This window comes from Sebastes umbrosus, chromosome 6 (genome assembly GCF_015220745.1).
Source record: "Sebastes umbrosus isolate fSebUmb1 chromosome 6, fSebUmb1.pri, whole genome shotgun sequence".
NCBI classification, from domain to species: Eukaryota; Metazoa; Chordata; class Actinopteri; order Perciformes; family Sebastidae; genus Sebastes; species Sebastes umbrosus.
Genome location: NC_051274.1, coordinates 19018636 through 19040280, shown reverse-complemented (window position 1 = coordinate 19040280; position 21645 = coordinate 19018636). Strand labels below are relative to the sequence as shown.

The following is a 21645-nucleotide window of genomic DNA, read 5'->3' as shown; positions in this document are numbered from 1 at the left end:
CTGGCTTGCTCTTGCTTTTTGCGCTTTCTCTTGTCTCTCTCAGTGAGATTGGCAGGTCTTTAGGGTTGCAAGGCGCTTAGCTTCCCACGTTCCTTCCTCCTGTCTCCTCCCCCTCAGTCTGACTGGCAGTAATTACATCAGGGCTGGGCTCGGTTTGTCCCGGCGACCCCGACGACCTGACAACCAGAAAGAAACAGAGAGAGAGAGAGAGAGAAAAGACGGGGAACAAGAAAGATACTGCTGCATAAGGAGATACAAAAGTAGCAGCATATAGAAATGGGAGAAAGCGGGAGCGCAGAGAGAGAGAAAGCGGTTTACGGAGGGAGAGAAGGTTACACATCACTGATTCCTGACAGGCCTTTCTTGTTTTTCATCTCCACACTCTTTTTCATTCCTTCATCATGGCTGTGTGAACTCTGTATTCACCGCTGCTCACTTGAGTAGACTTCTGGGTTGAGAAAAAGTCCCCCCTCGCCCCTACCACCACCACCACACTCCTCTCAGCTGCAACCAGGAGTTTCCCACAAGCCTCAGCTGTCATACAGCAGCTCTCAGTGGTCTGTTGTGTAATTCTAAAGTGGGAATAGTCCAGGAGGCTTGTTTTCCCTTTTTGGTGAAAGGAACGGTTAAACTTGTGTTTTGTTTGTTTTTACTTCCATTGTTTTAACAGCTTATATCGATTAGGCTGGCCCACACTAAAAGATTTTATGAATCTTAACAGATGTTGAAAATGTAAGAGACCCCCACACATGTTAATTTAACAGTTTTGTTCCTATAGTGTGTGCGAAGCAATGATTTGGCCAAAACACTAACAGATTCCATTCATGAACAACAAGAGTCCCGACAAAACAAAACCCGGAAATCTTGTGTGATCAAACCGAGCCCCCAGGAAGAGCGCCATGGCGGATGACGGGCAGGAAGAATTAGGGATGTTAACTTTTGCACCGCTTTGTACTGAAAATTTGAGAAGAAAAAAAGAAAAATAATGGATGAAGATTGAGACATGGAGACAACACAGTTGAACAAGTTGGTCCTTCATTTCTGAGGTCCATCTTACTACTACTTTATGCTTCACATTTTGCATTAGCTCATGCATTAGCCGCGGCCACCATGAAATACTGAACATTTTTAAATCGGTGCGGCCAGGATGGACTTCCGAGCCGATCGGGGGATGTAAAAAAACACTCTTAACGTACCTCACAGCACAAAAATATCTGGAATAATAATCAATAATCTTTAGAAACATCAAAAAAATTTGAAAAACTTTGCTGATCGTTGTCGGGAAGAGGAAATTGGGCCCAAAATCGGCTTGATTCTTGTGCCGTGTGTGCCCCGCATTAGATACTTACTAAAATCATGTAAAGAAAGCCACATAACAAAGAGACACATGGTGAACACAATGCAAAGACCTTATATAACTCAACATACTACGTTCAAATAAATCCAATCTCTCTTTTTTATAAATCTGGTCCCTAAGGAGGAGGGAGGAACATAAATTAAGAAGTCATTCAGGAGATGAAATGAGGCTTTAGTCAAAGAATGCTCCGACATTGTTCTGTTGTTAAGAGACTTTTTAATTCATATTTAAAAGGAATGAATGCAACATTTATTATGCCTTGTTCCACTTTAAGTCCTTTCATCAGTTATTCTGCCTCTTTCTCAATGATTGCTTTTACACGCACACATGAATCAGGGGATTTAGGGAGGAATCTTGAAAATGCACGGCAAAGCTGCATTTACTGGCAGATTGTTACTAATAGTGATGATTTCTCTTCTAGCATATTTCTGAACAGCAGCATATTCAAATGAATTTTTTACGATGATGCAGCTGTAACTTATTTATTCTAGGTTCAGTTTTGGTTGGTTTGACTTGACTGAAGTGTAAACATGATACACCAAATATCAGGTTTCTCTGGCCCACATTAGCTGTGTGTTAACCAGGTTTCTCTTCAGCCCTGAGGAATGACTTTCTTGTTTACATGACATTTTAAACATCAGGTTACTGCAGAAAGCTGACAATAACCAGGAAGTGTCTCTGTCTCTGTTTCAATTTCTGTCATGGATCCTCTTGACCTTTTCAGCCTCCTTCCACTGTCTCCTCTCTGTTGTGTCTGGCTGACGTGCAGTTAAATCCTCTTGTATCATTCCTACATGACTAATACATCTGTGTCTATGTGCAGGCTGTTCTCATACACCGTTCATAGCTATACCTACGAAAAGTAGTGCACTGTAGTTTGTATATATATATATATATATATTTATATATCCCACAAAATCAATTTGTATGTAATCCACGTAATTGTGTACCAGGAAGTATAAAGAGTGACAAATGCTATGTTGGGACCAGGTCGGGGTGAATGGGTGGGCCAAAAACACCAAAGTTTTGCCCAGGAGACTGGTGTTTGTACCCCATGTGAAACCAGAAGTTAACGTTGATTTATTTGTCACGTAACTTCCATACTAAGTACTTTTGTTGCCTAAACCTAACTAAGTTGTATCCTGTGAAGACGGAAGTTTATTTTGAAAAGACTGTATGCATGTAACGAGCAAAAATTGACAAGTATTGCTGGACATTCGTAGGAAAACGCACGAAAAATGAGAAATCATTTTTCATAAGATATCATACGAATTGCTGTAAAAAACACCAGACTTTTGCCCAGGCACCCTGTCTTCATAACCCGTGTGAAACCAGAAGTCACGTAACTTCCGTACTTGAGTAACGCTACTTATGAAAGTTATTTTAACCCAAACCATGATCTTTCCCTAAATCTAACTAAGTAGCTTTGTTGCCCAAACATAACCAAGTTGGTTCCTGTGAAGACGGAAGTTTATTTTGAAAAGACTGTATGCAGAACTGACACGTGATGCTGGACATTCATAAGAAAACACATGACAAAGCGAGGAATAACTTTTCCTCAGATATCATATGAACTGTTGTATGAGGATACGTTGCTGGGTAAAGGGAGCAAAGGCTGTGTTTGTCCCCTTTAAAATGAACCCACTGGCTCAGACGACCAGCCACAGTAGCCTGTTCAACCTGACGTGAACTGCAGAAGATGCCCTGTGGCTCTTCCAGAGCTGTGCTCTGACCCTGCATTGACAACTTGTCTGCTTGGCTGTCTCACAGCTAACACTCACTCCTGGGAGGAGAGAAAGGAAAAAAGATATATGGAAAGAGAGACAGAGAGGGGAGAATAATCACATACATGATGTAGGATTTAAATAATCAAGGACTAATCTAGCAAGAGAGACACAATTCCAAAAAATCATGCGTTGCTCTGTGGATATGCACTCAGCATAATTGGAGATCACAGTGGAGTAGCACTGACTGCTGCCCACCATCACCATCACCAAAACAGCCATCTGTTTGTAGCAGTACGAGAGTCAGTGCACAAAGCATGTAGGCCTATAATCGGGAGTGAATGCAGCCTGTTAAGCTCTTAGAGGATTATCAATTATTTATTTTGTTTGTTTTTTTTAGGTGTTCCCTTTTGCTCAGTTCGTAGACAATGTGTATGCAAGATAATACAAAGTGAGTGCTTATCAGTGTTCCTTCTCCTCCCTCTGTTTGTCTCTTTCTGTTTTCCTCTCTCTCCTCTCAGCGGCGTCCAGCTTCAGCTTTTGCCGTGCCTCCCTGGAGCACACGGTGTCTGCTGAGGAGCTGAGCTACCAGCTGCCGCGTCGCGCCGGAGGCAGCAACCTGACCTGGCACGACGGCCGCGGCCAGAGGACAGCACACACACGCACCGTCAAACTACTGCAGCAGCCCGGCACAGAGGGCATCCAGGTACAAAGACATCAACCACACAAACAGACCAGACGCTTGGTGTGCAGGAGTGTTTTCACCGCATGCGAATGACTTTGAAATGTGTTTTTGCTCAAGAAAACAGATTACAGATTGAATAAGTCATTGAGGCAACGAGGGAAAGCTCAGAATTGGGCGGGTTGGACCATAACAAACCTGGAAAGGGAAAGAAAGCCTCTGAGGCCCAAGAGACCATACTCGGTTTCACTAGTGAAGCAATCTGCTGTGAAATACTTGCGCATAATCTGTCACTGATTTTGGATTATTCAAAAGGAATAAATTCCAGCCGCTCGGCAATAGCAACAGTTTAGGAAAAGAAAACATGCCGTTTATCACATTAAAATATAAAAATGAAGATTTCAAGAGTTTCCACTCTAATCACATGATGCAGTAGTTTGGGTTCAGCCACGGTGACATACGACTAGTGTTTTTAGAATTTATATTTTTGCTTATGAACAAAAGAAAAGAAACTTAATTTTTTCATATTCATTTATTTATTTGTGATCATTTTTTTTTACGGCCATTCAAGGAAATCTAAATGTTTCTCTGGCTCCCAGGATAAAACAGTCTGATCACAGGGTAGCCTACTATCTGATCCATTAAAGGTTCTGGTCACATATTTGTTAAAAAGATACAACTTTCATTTTTATTTCAATTATTTAACTTCTGCACAATAACATATAACAACGACTTTTACCAGGCAGCTAAGTGGGCGTTATATATATTATATATATACAAGTTCTTGTGAGTTTATTCAGGCTGTTCTCATACACCGTTTGTAGCTATACCTACGAAAACTAGATGCACTGTAATTCCTATATATCCCTAAAATCAATTCATATGTAATCCACGTAATGGTGAACCAGGAAGTATAAAGATCGACAACGCATAGGGAGGAGGTTATGGTGTATGGGTGGGTAAAAAAAATGGGTGGGTCGACAGCCTATCACACGGCTATGTTGGTTTATTGTATGTAATAATTAGTTTAATATATATATTATAATTATTACAGTTCCCTTGCATGATTTGGTGTTGAATTACATCACAGTGGTAGATGAAATATTTTAATAAAAGTGTTTTTTTTAAGTAGCTTAGTTAAGAAAACATTATTTCCCTTGAGGGGAGCTTTGCCGTAATTTAATATCATCCTGTGTGAATTAACTGGTAGCTCATCAAAGCTATTTATTTTCAAAGCGCCGTGTCTCGAACTATATGAGAGAAAGAGTGGTGTAATGAAGCTGCCCTGACTTGAGTGGGTAAGAAGCCATACATTATATACACTGTAGCAGATGATCTGTTAGCATCAGAGAGACAACAGGGAGCATCAGTCTGTCGAATCTCAGTGGTACTAGGACGTATAATTGTTTTATCTTGTACATGATGTCGGCTGCTCTCACCTGAGCCTGTGGTGGATACCACCAGAGAGAAACTGGTTATGCAACGGAGGAGTGCTACGAGAACTGTTACCTCACTACTTGTGATGTAACAGTGCTTGTACAATACTGTAGAAAACGGACTCAGAAATATACAGTTAAGACCATCTAGTCCCATGTGTCTAAAAAAAATCTAATATATTCCACAGATGTTTTCCCCCCAAAGCGCAGCAATAGCTTTAACAGAACTGACTGGTATAAACACCGGGTATGAAAGGCGTTTCAATGCTGACTGGCGAGTGAGGAATGCCTGCTTGGTGGCTCAGTGCAGCATAATGTAAGCACAGCAGCCAGAGCATCATTTACTTCCACACATCGCTCTTCTTGTGCAAAATGGAATCCCATCTGTGCAGCACCAGAGAGGCAAAACAAAGAGGAGAAAAAAACATCTATTTTAAGGTATTCTGCCTGTGTTTGACCCAAAACAGCATATGACACAACAGCCTCCTTCCTGGCTCCGACTCCTCACATGAAAGGGAGAAGATAGCCACAGTGGGGGTCATTTGTTTAGTCTCCCCACTGCCTTTAAGAAAGTTTGCTGGGCTGCACTGTGAGGCTGCGAGATGTACATATGCACTGCAAGATTGCTCAATAATTCATAAAAGAGTGCCCCCTCAGCTATAACAGCTATAAAAGGCTTAATAAAAGACGAGTGGGAAGCTGTTTCCATGTGATTACACAGAGACTGGATAATTAAACCTCCTCTATACCATGAGAAGTACGGCTTATCATTTCCTTGTGGCAACAAGCCTCTTTATACATTATTCAACAACTGGGAGAGAGGTCCGGCTCCCTCTGATGTATCTGCGTGTCTCCCGCATTCACAAAAAATTCCCAGTGTCCATTTGTGCACCTCTATAGCTTCGAGAATCTGTTAATGGATCTGCATGTGTGTGTGTGTGTGTGTGTGTGTGTGTGTGTGTGTATGTATGCGGGTTGTGTGGACTGGCGTCTGTGCGTCCAGTTCTCTCAAGAGTGATGATTAGATTATTCTCCATTAGAGTGGTTGTGCACACATCAGCTGTAATGAGGGAGCCAGTTAAGTGAAACACTGTATATAAGGTGGGACCTGGGGAATCTTCCTTATCTGTTTAACAAAGCTAATATAACACATTATGCACGCCTATGTAAACTCCTGTGCGCGCACACACACACACACACACACACACTTACTTTTAGATGTTGATGCAGACCAGACAGTCAGGGGAGACAAGAAATAGTAACAGCAGGAAGGACAGAAATCTTAGATAAATATCGCAGTACAAGAACCAAGTAGGCAGATGTACCTGCTCCCAAAGTACATGCTGTCCATAGTTAATCACGATTAATCGCAAATTAATCATACATTTTTTATCTGTTCAAAATGTACCTTAAGGGGAGATTTGTCAAGTATTTAATACTCTTATCAACATGGGAGTGGGCCAATATGCTTGCTTTATGCAAATGTATGTATATATGTATTACTGGAAATCAATTAACAACACAAAACAATGACAAATATTGTCCAGAAACCCTCACAGGTACTGCATTTAGCATAAAAATATGCTCAAATCATAACATGGCAAACTGAAGCCCAACAGGCAACAACAGCTGTCATTGTGTCAGTGTGCTGACTTGACTATGACTTGCCCCCAAACTGCATGTGATTATCATAAAGTGGGCATGTCTGTAAAGAGGAGACTCGTTGGTACCCATAGAAACTCATTCACATATCTTAAGTTCAGCGGTCAAGGGACCCCTTTGAAAATCGCCGTGCCAGTTTTTCCTCGCCAAAATTTACAGTAAGTTTGAAGCGTTTTTTAGCCTCTTTCCCTAACACGTTATTGCGTTAACTTTGACAGCTATAATATACGTATACATATATATATAGTCTCATTCACAATGTAATATTCTGCATTTGTTTTACTTGAAACAAGAAAGAAAAAATACCAATGAAGTGGGATAATTCTATTTATTCCCTGTGCTGTGGTCCATTTTTCAGTAATTTTCCTGGAAATGGAAGTGAGTGTCTTGAAACAAGGCAGATTGTTGCACTAGAAGGTGTAGAAAATGACACTAAAAACAAGTTAATTTGTGCTGTAAACAGCTGAAATAATCACACCTGCAGCCACAGACTCAATGACGGTTATTTGTGTTGTTACATTGCTGCAGGTGGACCTGCATGCAGACCTATCCCTTAATAGGATTTTTCCAAATAATGACTCATTGTGTACTTGGCGCGCCGTCTGCGGTATCCTTGAATTGGCTGTTGTTTGGGCAGCCAGATGGGGTGAGGGGAGGAGTTAGTGGGTGGCTCATTTCGCTGTCTGACACACAGCTTGCGGGTGAACCTTCAGATGAGACGGGGGAATAGGTGGAATAACAGAGAGACACAATTTAGGAAGTAACAGCAGCCGCTGTGCCTTCTATTCCCTATATCAGAACCAAGCCTGTCACAGGAAGTGAGGCCCTTATTCAATAATTTGCCATGTCGGGTGGGCGAACGGGAGAGAAAGACCAGTCTGTGATTATTTCTCCCTCTTCATTACAGAACACAGTGGCTGACCTTCTCAGCTGGCACCGACATAGAGCAGTGAACTACCGGAGAGAAAACACACAAATATGACACACAAAGCCGCCTAACTTTGACTCCTTGTAAAGACATGAATATAATATTCGTCCTCGATTTTTAGGGAGGTCGCCTCCAGTCGAGCTCATTATTTTAGCCACCGATCCACCATTAGTTACTGTTGTTATGATTGTCCTGCTTGTTTGGATCATGTCTAGAAGGTAACCCGCAAATTGTGAAACTGGCAAAAACTTGCGTCGCAAGACTCGCTGCCCGATGACATAACTTAACCTTAACGATTCAAGGTCAATGCCTAGCCTTAAAGCAGCAGTAGAAATGGAGCAAATAGGATTAAGGAAAGTTATTTTAGAAACAGGTAATCTGAAAAAAATCATGTGCGTTTTTCTACAAATGTCCAGCAGCATGAGTCAATTTCTGCTCATTACATGCAGTCTTTTCAAAATAAAGTTCCGTCTTCACAGGAAACATTTTGGTTAGGTTTAGACAAAAAAACTAGTTATGTTAAGGAGAAGATAATGGTTTGGGTTAAAATAACACTGGACGTGGCGTAACTTAAGCATAGAAGCTACGTAACAAATATATCAATGTTGACTTCTGGTTTCACACGGGATACGAACAACAGTCTCCAGGGCTAAAGTTTGGTATCTTTATACTCATCCACACTGACCTCCGCCCTACGCAGGGCTTGTCACTTTTTATACTTCCTGGTTCATGATTACATTGATTACATACTTATTGATTTCGAGCGATGATGTATGAATTACAGTGCATTACTTATCGTAGCTACGAATGATGTATGAGAATAGCCTGAAGTAGATTACCTGTCATCTTGTCATTTTAAGACAAATCATCAGGGAAATGCTTTTTATTTGTATTCATTTTATTGATTGATGGAGCAGCTGCCACTCATTTCAGTAGAAACATTGAGACTGTCCTCAACAGAATAACAACAGCACGGGTGGTTTGTTCAAAACCTTAAACCAATTGTGGTTTTGATAAGCGACCTCTTGTCATGCAAATAATGTTTGTCCTCTCTCAGAAGGACAGGCGAAATGAGTGTGATGTTTTTTATGCCACCACAAAAGCTCTTATAGAGGAGCTCAGGTGGGCGGGTGGATGTACAAAGTGTCTGACTTTGACACCAGAGGCTGTGGTTTGAATCACGCGTCCTTGCAACAGGCAGCACTGGTTTCTTGTTGGTTTCCTTTGTATTAGCCTAAACTGAACCAAACTTTAACCATAAAGGTGGCAGATCAGACAACCCTCGTTTTTTAAACTGTCATATGTTACCTGCTTGTTGTCGACCTAAAGTGTTTCAAGACTTTGCCTTGGTGACTGATAGCTGCGTTGGTGTGCTGATGATGCAGCGGAGAGCAGAGGTTTGAAAGACACAGTAGAGAGACGCTGAGAGAAGAATTAGTGAGCTGCTGGGCAGTGTGGCAGAAATGCTTTAGCCTGTATTGTCCTTGTCCTGCCACTCGGTGATGTGTTGCTCTGTCCGACACACACGTTTGACTCATGCTAAATAGAGAGCTTTGTGAAAATCCCATCTGGCCCTTTGTCCTCCCACTGAGAGCCCGCTCACATTCGCATGAGTGCAAGACATTTACAAACTGTGAGTCCCGAGGACAACCAATCGCAGAGCCGTGCAAAGCTAACGGAGGCTGACAGCTCTCACACACACACACACACTCACACATAAACATTTTGAGAATCACAGTGTGACACATCCAAACACACATATGCACAAGGCTAGACTGAGCAGTGGGAGACAGTGGCGTGCTAAATGATGCAACGGAAGCTGCCAGGGACAAGGGGGAGGATTCAGTGTTACTGAGAGGAGAGGAAAATGAAATGAGAAGTGGGCAGGGGAGAGAGGTGAGAAGGAGATATGAAGAATCATGTGTCAGGATCTGTCAGGGTCTTTGGGATCGGAGAGACAGATTGACGATCTGATTCTATAACGACAGCAGAGCGAGAGATAGATCGGCACAGTGGACGGGGAGATAGAAAGAGAGAGTTGTTAGGTCAGACAGCAGGGCATACGGAGAAGATAGAGGAGCAGTGTTTAGTAACCCTGTGGAGAAATTAAGTGACAGCAGGAAAAAGATGCAGAGCAGAGAGCGAGAGGCAGGTGTGAGCTTCTGTACATGATAGGGGTGGGAAAAAATATCGATTCTCCTATGTATTGTTTTTTTTTTTACAATTTTGAAATAGATTTAATGTCAGAATCAATATATTTGCTTTACTTGAGTCTATGCGGAGAAGGAAGAAGGAAGTTACTGCTTTTATTGTTGTAGTCTGAGTAGAGTGACGTCATATCTGTTCTATATCTGTCAACCAAAACAAACCGCAGCCGGCCGCAGCGAGCCAAAATGCAAAAGTAGAAAACGACGTAGGGTCTGTGTGGATACGACCTGCACCCTCATATGTTAAATCCAAAGTGGTAAACACTACACATACAATAAAGTATGGAAACATTTCGGGTTTCACACACTGCAGGAAAAGCAGAGCTAGACAACATGGCTAAACCTGCATGCCAACTCTGTCATGGACAGGAAACGTTATCGTATTGAGTTATGCGGTATGCGATGTCACTTGCATCTACGTGGTCAAATTGGCCAACGCTACGACAGTAGAGCAGCCATATACTTACATTTATGTTAAATGCAGTCAAAAGGCCCCGATGGAGCTGGCCATGGATGTTTAAAGAGAACGGAGCTGACCGGGGGAGCTAGAGACGGACTTGGATGTCTCTTATAAATTAAAAAGAAAATACCACTAATTTGTGAGGGAAATGTCTTTATTCTTTGATTTTTGGGTTGCTGGAAAAGATTTAATAAATGATGCCTGACAATGACTGATATATTTGACTTCAGGACATCTCTGACTAAATACATGCTGAAAATCAAAATTGTATTGTATTAATTTTGATATTTTCCAAAGTAAAAGTCCCTTGAAGTGCATGATTTAACTTTTTCCCATGTCTAGTGTTAAAAAAGTTAACAAAAATCTCAATAAATTGTAATGTTGAATTGCAATACATATCGAATCTGGAAATAGGTGAATCGTCCCTGCCCTAATACATGATACACACACACACACACACACACACACAAACACTGCTAATTGGCGAGGCCTTATTGATCAATCTCAGGCAGGGTGTGGATGCGCAGAGACAGGGGCAGTCATCGGAAGAGAGGCGTTATCGGTCACAAAGACTGAATTTCCAGGATTCCCCACGCTCCCCTGACTTTGAGCTAATCCCAGATTCAGTTACACTGAGAGGCAGGGCATGCACACGCAACCACACACACACACACACACACACACACATACACAGAAACACAGGCCATGGGCAAAAAGTAGCTCTGTGAACAGAAGTCAAGGCAGAAGAAAGATCGAAGGGAGAGGGAGGACGGAGGGAGGAGGGAAGGTGTCAGGCAGGCGCAGGATCAAATTTATGAGGAGCAACCAGAGTGGGGGATAAGAGACATGATAGAACAAAGTAAGCAAGGAAGGACAAATAAGCTGTTCGAGGATACAAACAGAATGATCAATAGGGAAGTGCAGAGAAGAAAGTCACAGTGTGTGGAGTAGGGAGGGAAACAGGATGCGAGGGAAGCGGGAAGACGAAGACTAACACAGAGACAGATCTCATCTTGTTGAATATATTGAGAAACCTAAAAATAGCATATTAGATTATTATAATTTATTATAATTTATAATAATTTATTAGGTGTTTTTGTGCCCATTTCCATTAACATGAAGTCATAGTATAAATTAAAAGAATAGGTCAATTTGGGTCAATAAGAGAATTATATGAGAAGATTGATACCACTACTACAGTAAATATGACAACCAATTAGATTATAGCTTAGCATAAAGAGTAGGAAACAGCTAGACTAGTTGTGGCCCCAAGGTACAAAATATTCCTCTTACCAGCATCTTTAAAGCTCACTAATTAACATGTTATATCTTGTTTGTTTAATCTGTGCAAAAAACAAACTGTAGAAGAAAAAATTGGGAGTGCTGCAGTGGGTGCTCTTCAAGGATGTGGCAAGTAGTCAAATAACAATAAAATAGTAACTGTTCAGCTTATTTTGAAAGGAAGTCCTTACGGATGGTGGTCTGGATAACATCTGAGGCACTCTGATTGTGAATTAAAAATCATTAATTAAGACATGGATAACACCAACGCATTTTAGGGCTTTCAAAGTTAACATGATAATAACGTGTAAACGCAAATGTGTTTTAATGCTACTAATTTCTTTAACGCATTAAAACAACTTGCGATATTTATGTTGTAGCAAGCTCAGTTTAAAGCTAGATCATTGGCATCATATGAAACTAGAAAACATAAAGAATCCATTGGTACCAAGCATCCAATGTCCTACTAGCTTGTCAGGAAGGAGGCTAAAAAACGCTATGAAGTCACGTTGAATTTTGGCGAGGAAAAACTGGCATGGCCATTTTCAAAGGGGTCCCTTAACCTCTGACCTCAAGATATGTGAATGGGTTCTATGGGTACCCACGAGTCTCCCCTTTACAGACATGCCCATTTTATGATAATTACATGCAGTTTGGGGCAAGTCATAGTCAAGTCAGCACACTGACACACTGACAGCTGTTGTTGCCTGTTGGGCTTGAGTTTGCCATGTTATGATTTGAGCATTTTTTCTATGCTAAATGCAGTACCTGTGAGGGTTTCTGGACAATATTTGTCATTATTTTGTGTTGTTAATTGAATTCCAGTATAAATATATACACACATTTTCATAAAGCATGAATATTTGTCCACTCCCATGTCAATAAGAGTATTAAGTACTTGACAAATCTCTCTTGAAGCTACATTTTGAACAGATAAAAAAATGTGTGATTAATTTGCGATTAATCGTGATTAACTATGGACAATCATGCATTTCATCGTGATTAAATATTTAAATCGATTGACCTCCAAGTTTCAACTCAACAAGTCTTCATCAGGGTGTGTCAAATGTGTGTAGAAAAACGATAAGTTGGGGTTTTATGGGGTTTTGTGCAGGACTATTTCTTGGCCGGGTGCAGTAATTTCCTGGTTGCCTCGGGTGACGTTTTGTACAGATTAAACAAATATACTGAAACATGTTAATTAGTGAGTTTTAGAAGTGCTGGTAGGCAGATTTCTCTTGTGACAGTTTCAGTCTTTATACTAAGCTAAGCGAACGGTCTGTAGCTTCATATGCAACTGTGCTCTACATATTTCCCAAAGTCCTGAACATAACTGAACTGAACAGTTAAAAACAAATGAATTACCGTCCCAGCCGTTTTGATTCTGGCTACAACATACCACTGAGTATCTATTATCTTCCGCCTCTTTCTCTCCTTCCTCTCTGTCCTCCTCCTCCCATTAGACTTCCGCTCCATATACAGCCTCCTCTCTGCCTAAATGCACCTCCTCCCCTCCAGCTCCATCTCTCTCCCCTCCTCTCCTGTACGTAATGAATGAGGGAGCTCCTCCCGCTGGACAGAAGTAGGTCTCGGGAGGAGTGGGGGAGGTAGTACAGGGTATGAACGGGGACGGCACAGAAATGGCCAGAGGAGATACAGTCTGATGGATGGCCGGAGAAAAAGTGAGGGAGGAAGACGAGAGAAGGAGGGATGATGGGGAGCTATCTTTTCATTTTCCTTCTGTCTGGCTTCTTGACGATGAAGGCCATTACTCATGCAAAGAGTACCCCGCTCCGCCGCGCACTATCTGCTCTTTATTTTTGTTGTTCTTTGTTCACCCTCTCTATCTGCCTGTCATCTGTCATGACATATAATTTAGAGTTAAATAAGTGTCAATAAATAAATGTGAATCATGATATATTCAATAATTATTCATTACAACTTATATATAAAATATCTGTATGTGTTTCTGGGTACTAAATGATGCCTCAGTGGATTTTAAGTACTGTCTTTTACTTATTCTGTGATGATGCAATGCCATGAAGCTTCATCACAGTTATTATTATAAATTCTTACAGATTGTTGGCTCATCTTTTGGGGAGCATATATACACTATTTATTAAAAGGTCTCTTTTCTCATACATATAGGTCCCTGGATAATTACGAATCTGCCCGCTGAATCTTTTTTAACTGCACTATCTGTGATAGTGTTGATTTACTGTATATGCTGTAATGTTATGGGTTGTGGAGCCAGCGGGGAAATCTGCCCTCCTCTCCAGTCGTAGTCGTAACATACACCAGCAACGTCACGTAGGCAGCACACATGTCAATTGACACCCATAGCACAGGCCGAATGTGCCATACAGATAACAGAAATAGTCACGGCAGTAGTGGCGATGGTAAAACTGAGTTCAGGAGTGTTAATGTTGGGAAAAAGGACAGTGGTGTGTCCTGAATATATTGAGCATCAACTCTGGATGATGTGCATCAAGACGCCACCGGTGTGTGTCTCCTGTTTATATATGAATTTCCAACCGAATCATTTTAACACAATTGTACCAATCTTTCTTTTGTTATGCAACACAATCCTCTTTCCATGTCAAACACTTTCGGTCCCTGCTTCAGAAATGACCTATTGTGTTTTCTAATTAGAAAATCTGTATTTTTTGTTAAACTACTCAAATAATAAGCATTGAGAAGCAACAACTAACGTAGCCATACCTATAGCACCAACACCCACAGTTCTAAATTACAAGTACCTCGACCAGTTGGCAACCTCCGTGTCTTAGAAGTGAAGCCAATGCTGAAGTGCCTTAAACTTGCATGCTTTCTAATAGCCAGCAGGGGGCGGCTGGTTGCAAAAAGAAGTCTGATTGTATAGAAGTCTATGAGAAAATGAGCCTACTTCTCACTTGATTTATTACCTTGCCATATTTACCTTACAGACATGAGAGTGATATCAATATCATTTAACTCTTGGCAAGAAAGAAAGTAAGCATATTTCCCAAAATGTCAAACTATTCGTTTAAGAAAATACATTATAGAAGCAATATTTGAGAGTGAGATGGCCTTTAGTTCACTTGCAGGCCATTTTAACTGGCTGTGTCCAGCTCAAAATACTGTAAACTCAGCACCAAAACTAACTAACCATCCTCTCAAAAATCCAAAGACTCTCTGCCCTCCAGGTCACACGATCATGACCTTTTCTGTTTGGTCCTGAGAGTGCAAACATCAGGCCTTGTTGCCATTGACTTGATTTAAACAAAAATCAATTTGTCTTGTTGAATTTACCAAACTTAATGATTGTCCAGCCGTTTGCAGCCCCCACTCACTCCAATATTTACTCAACTATGTCAATGTGAGGGTTGCAGAAATGATAGAGACTAAATCAGCTGACGTTATGGCCATCCAGAGATGAGGGAGCATTTTTACCCTCCTCATTTCCACATCTCTCCCAACTCAATCTCAATTAATGATAGGGGGGACGAGCAGTAAATTTGGCTTATTAAAAATGGCTTCAGCGCTCCATTGAGTCGGTTGGAAGTATGTGTGTAATTAGGAAGCAACCAAATAAACCGGAGCGGAGAAATTGAGTTGTTTTCACTCAAGGCCTACAAAGCAGAACGCACTTAGCAGGTGGACCAGCCAGAACTTGATCGGGCTGCTTGGTGCTTAAATTGACAGGAGGAGATCTCATTACAGCAGCAAACAAAGATGTAAATAGTTACAAACCTGCATCTTATTGTGATGTGAAGGTGTACTGGGAGCTTTGTGTCATTAACAAGAAAGCGGCGAGCGGAGAACATTAGATATTGCGCTACAAGAGTGAGTGCAAGTTGCATTTGTGTGTATGACATTTCAGCATACATAATCCCATTAAATGCAGTCAGTTATGGAGTGGAACGTTTGGCAGCACTTCTGTGTTTTTCTGTTGAAAATCAGCCAAAGTCTTTGTTGTGGAGTTGGCACAGTCGGAGCATGAATGAATGGATTAGATATGAGCCTAAGTCACACAAGAGAGAGAGAGAGAGCTGAGGGGACGAGGAGTGGTTGTGTTTCCTGCCCATATGGACTGGATGTGACTTTATTAGTGTCCATATTAATTCCCCGGCACAAAGAAAAGCCTGACATCTTTCGAGGTAAGAGGAAGTTGTGTGAAGATGGAAAAATTGAGTATGAGAGGAACAAAGACACATGGTTGAAAGATAAATATGACAGAATCACACTAATGTGGCGTTGGCTGCATAATGAATGTGCCGCTGTCACAAAAAATTACCTCGGAAAAAAGACCACGCTACGACACAGCCCTGGCTGGTAGAAATAATATATGGAATGTAATTACTGTATCAAGACATATTGTTGGCAGAGGGGTGAAGTGCCACATTGTACAGAAATGGAATAAATAATGTGTGAGAAAATATGGTGATAGCAGCTTTGCATTTGTCTCTCTAAATCAGGGTTGAAAGACGAAAAGCCGACTGCTCGTTTTAATCAAAAGAACAGCATCTGTTTGCCCTTCTATGCCTACAAGCTTTTAAACCTTATGTTCGCCGTTAATTTGGGTTACATATGAGCTCATTATGTGAATTTGAGAATGTGAAGGGCAGACTATAACCATTTCAAAATGTTAAGTGTTTAAAGTGTATTTTTTTGGCTTGTATCTGTGATAAATGAGAGATAACACTGCAATCTACACAATACTGTATGAACCCTTAATAAGATGCTTTCCATCCCATTACCTTACTTGCACTCTGCGTATTGTCTACGTGTGATTTACTCGACTACCAGAAGGGATTTTGTTGCAGACTGCATTAGAACACATCATCCCAGTTAATTTCACATTAATGAGAAAATCCAGCATGTTGCATATTTAAGTAAGCTACAGCAATTACAAGGTGATTATCTGAAAAAAATAAAAAAAGCAATATAAAAAAGCAACTTGCGTCATATTGTACCTCAGGAAATTAAAACACAAATATACACATGCACCCACAGTCACTGGCTCTGTCTTGCTAATACTGTACGGTTATAACATAATGTTTCCTGTGTGTTGCAGTTGCGTCCGGGTGAAGCCTTCACTGTGTATCACACCAGTCCCACTCTGTCCAGTCTGTCCAAACCTGTGGTGCTGTGGACTCAGCAGGATGTCTGCAAGTGGCTTAAGAAACACTGTCCTCACAACTACCTGACCTACGTAGAGGCCTTCTCCCATCACGCCATCACAGGTACTGTACACAACCATAGACGGTTGTGTCTAGAAGGGAACCTGCAAACTGCAAAATCTGATCTGAGATCTGCAAAAACTTGCACAAATTCTCGCTGCCCGACGACCCATCCTAACCGTAACTATTCAAGATCAATGCCTAACTCATCAATCTTGCAAGAGTTTCCTCAGTTTGTTGGTTCCCTTCTATACACTACCACCATAGACTGTATATAAAGATGGATGACATGTCAGCTCTCCAAAAGTGAAGCCAAAACATCTCGATCGCCCCCTGGTGGCTGGTTGCAGTATAGGGCATAAATCCCGCCTCCTCCATGTTAGCGGATGAGACATGAGCCAAACTAAAAAGTCCACATCAAATAAATTTGTCCCAAAGATGGATTCTGTCATTTTAGGTAGTTCTTATCACGCTGATGTATATTCAATTGTTCATTTTTCTGATAAGTTTGGTTTTAATTAATTATTTGATGCTATAAAAAGAGGGTGAGACGTCATGATTGACAGCTGTGATTGACAGCCGCTCTGAGTGAAGTAGTCATTGTCACAGTGACGTGTCGTCCATCTTTATATACAGTCTATGTACACAACACATGAAGATGTTGTAGAATCACTGAAACCATATGTGTCTGATTGTGATTCTTTTGTTGTGATGAGAGATCATTTTCATCTTTGCAACTATTAAAAGTGCAGAAATGGAGTGGTCTTGTAGACGTGATATCCTCGGACCTTGTCCACTGACCTCTGCTCCTTTTATTAAGCACAGCAGTGATGCTTCTGTGGACTAAGACATTGCAAACCGAACCCCGTAAAAGGCTTACCGAATGTCACACAAGTTTTATTTTTAGGTTCGTGGTTCCACAGCTTAGCTTTTTCAACTGGAAACAGGTTTACACCCAAATCTCTCCAAAGGAGATTTAAAAGGCATTCATGTGAGGTAACGAAAGGAGTGCAGCCTATTTTTGGAGAAGAAAGGGAAAGCTGCTGAAAAAATGGTGGGTTATCGTGTTTCGAGTTCAAACAGCACCCCCTCCCACACACACTCACACATTTGTTAGCAAGCCCACACAAGTGCATGCAAGTGCATATACGCACAAACCCAATAGACACACATGAGCAGGTACATAAAATGTGTACAAAAATACACATTTACTGTATTCGCACACGTTGACAGACCAGACGGTAGAGCAGTTTCCTTCGCATCTCACAAAGAACAGATTGCTGTTCTGCGCCGTAGGGTCAGCCACCACTCACTTACATTTGCATCCACACACTCACACACACACACACATATACACACACACACACACACACACTAGCTTCAGGGTTAGCAATGCTGCCTCTGTCATAGTTACATCAGCTCTGATCTGATCATTTTTATTTATGTATTCTCAAACCGAGACTGAGAAAGAGGCTTAGATCCAATTATCCTTATGTATTCACTTGCTGATGTCCTGCTGGATTTCATTTTGCCTGGGTTATTAACTCCTGTGTTTTCTTGTGCAAATGTTGGGGCAATATGTCTTTTTGTTGTTGACGCGTACGGTCGAGCATCAAAGAATGGCATCAATAAACAGAAGGACGTTGGATCTCACCAACAGCCGAGAGATAGATTCTGCGTCTGTATCATTTTAGTTCAGTGACCCAGAAGTAATTGTATCTCTCTCAAGTCTCTCAGTGAGGGAACCATTACAGTGGAACAAGCTGCCGGAGGAGATCAGTGTAGCTTCTTCAGTGTCTCTCGCTTTTGCATTTAGTATAAGATCCATGCTACTATCTTTTGTTGTACTTTTATTCATTTTATCACGACTGTTTTTATTGTTCTGTCTGTTGTTATTCGTAATGTTGTTGGCAGGAGCAGACAGGATTTAGATAATTCAGTTGGGTGCTTGTCAGAAGCAGGAAATAGGCTGTCAGACTGTGTGTGAAGTGTGATTATAATTTTATTCCACCACACGGTGATGTATGTGGAGCTAGTGATGAATTGAGTTCTCTATATCACACATGTGATTGCTTCTCCTAGTTGACAGACAAGCCTGATTTGCTTTTGGTATGCAGCAAAACCCCTTCTTAATTTTTGACAACTTTGAGGTATTTGTACTTTATGTGAATATTCCAGTTTGTGCAACTTTATGCAACATTTCAGAGAGAAGGTTGCACTACATTTACTTGACAACTGTAGTTACTAGTTGTTTGCCAATTAAGGTTTTGCATGCAAAATATATAACCTATATTTGATTATTTAATACACTACCTGAACATATATCATGTGTAGTAGTTTGTACCTGGAAGGGGTTATTACCTCCGCCAAGGCCGAAGGCCTAGGAAGGAGGTTATGTTTTCACCGGCATTGGTTTGTTGGTTTGTCCGTTTGGAGGATTACTCCAAAAGTCCGTGATGGATTTGAATGAATTTTTTTGGAGGGGTGGGATGTGGCACAATGAACAATCCATTAGATTTTGGTGGTGATCCAGATCATGGTCCGGATTCAGGGATTTTTTTAAGCATTACGATCAGCCAGAACATTAAGACCTCTGGGTATAACACGTGACGCGTTGATGACACATGACCCTGCCTTCTTCCTTCAGAGAGAGAGAGCGGGGGGAAGGGGGAAACAACTGTAGAATCTGCGCTTTTTCACATTAAACTCTGTGACATTATAGTTGAGTTTGACCAAAGCACACTTGGTGATTGTTGGAAAGAGTAACGATGACGGTTTAGGAGAGTTTTATTTTGTTTCTGTCCAGAATGAAGTGTTTTACGCAACTGCACTATACGTACAGCGGATCTCAACATAAACAAAAAAATAAACGTGGATGATGGCGCAAGCTGAACAGAGAGGGGTCTACGCTCTCCGAGTGCCATTCTAGTTCAGCACTATTTTTGCAGGATTTTTATATGGAAGATGTATTTTCACATAGAGGTATTATTACTTTTACTGAAAGTGATCCTATGTAACTTTTGCTAAACAGTGGCCATAAGCTAGCCTCCGAGTTTTTGTTTCATAAATGTAGGCGCAACTCATCCTGTATCACAAAACGTGATTGGTTGATGCCTTTATTCGCGGTACAAAAGCTCAGAAAATCGACCTTGTACAGAAAAGATTATGTCACTTCTTTGCCGTGTAATATTTGCGTTCTATGTAAAAGCACAAAAACAACAGTTCGAAAAAATATGTATTGACGTGCGAATTCATCGCGCAAAATAAACGTGTAACGGCCAAAAGGCTGTAGCAGCAAAACCTGAGTGTACTGAATTGAGTCAAAGTGTGTTTCATTGCTTATGAGCTCAACTTTTCATTTCTCAAAGAATGAATGTCCTATTTCTTCATTCAGAATTTGCATAGTGTCGCTTCAAGTAAAGCATCTGAACTCTGTCCCTCCACCACTCCTGTAGACTTTGCTGTAGCTTTACTAGCAATTGCAGCAGAGAAGTGATGCGTCAGATTGCGCTCAATATTGGAAGATTGTAAAAGTTTAATGCCTGTCTGGCAGTGGAAAATGGCTGCATGGTGTGTATGTGATTTAGTGGCAGAGGCCCTGTTTTCACCCGGTATCAATAATGTGATCTACACATAGACGAGTTCTCAGAATAATGGCGCCAGGTCTTTTTATTTTATGCATTTTTTTGTTGTCAACATTTTGGAATTACAAACGTACAGTAGGTCAGCAGGTTCGAAGACTTTGGGTGTCAGACATTTGCTAAACTGTCGCCTGCTATCCTTAGCTCATGTACAGATACTTTCTCATGACCGCGAGATGTATAGATTGCATTTACAGATTGAGATCTGATCAAAAAGCAAGCCTCCAGATGTGGTCTTGCAGACTGGATTGAATTCCAGCTGTTGCTGCTGCCTTGCAGAAATAGTCTATTTTCCTTATCATGGTAATATAAATGGATGTAGGTCACAATTTTATACCATGTGTGAACTGCAGATGAGGCTGAGGATAGGATGGAGACATAGAAGAAACATACAGGTATATAGAATTGTGGACAAATAGTAAATGTGGCTGTGGGCTACGCTCTTACATTGGTGCTCCTGTATATACAAGCTGAGAGACATGTAATTCCGTGTAGGCCTTCAGGGACAGCATGGGCTGAATTGCTCTGCTATCAAAAGTTTAATCTAAAGGTTGTTCTTCTATAAGGAAGTCTTTACCTTCCTGCCTCTCCGATTGCTTTTCAGACGGTTTTTAAGTGTCATTATTCTCCTATAGCCGAGGCAGAGCTGCTTCCAGCTCGCCCACAGACGTCGTAAATAAGCAATTTATTTTGAAGCCAAATTGAGAGAAACGATCTCTATTGAAACAGCTTTTGTTTTTGTGTCTCTTTTCTCCCTTTGACAGCACTACTTTCCCTATCTGCAGGCAATTATTAGGAGCTGTATTAAGTCTGTCTGAGGGGAATTGATTTGAGCTCCATTCATCTGCTTTGTCTCATTTGTACACACACACACACACACACACACACACACATGCAGACACACAGACCAAGGGCAGCAGTTTTTCTAGGACGTACTGGCACTGCTGTTGGCAAGCACACACCAGAGGGCCGTTGGGGAGATGGGTCGAGGAGGTTGATGACTGAGTGTGTGTGTAAAAAAAAATAACTGAAACTGCTCGCAAAATAAATGGAAAATTATAGCTGTTGTATCCCCGAGGTGGTTGTGCTCACACAAAATCGGTTG

General features: G+C 41.2%; 1 protein-coding gene across 1 annotated transcript in view; it reads left to right on the top strand.

Moving 5' to 3' along the window:
* The window catches only part of samd10b (sterile alpha motif domain containing 10b), a 61005-nt gene that overhangs the window by 23690 nt on the left and 15670 nt on the right, over positions 1 to 21645 (top strand). The window contains exons 2-3 of the mRNA XM_037773946.1: positions 3603 to 3787; positions 16794 to 16962. Coding sequence (XP_037629874.1) covers positions 3603 to 3787; positions 16794 to 16962 — 354 coding nt within the window. The remainder of the gene's footprint in view (positions 1 to 3602; positions 3788 to 16793; positions 16963 to 21645) is intronic.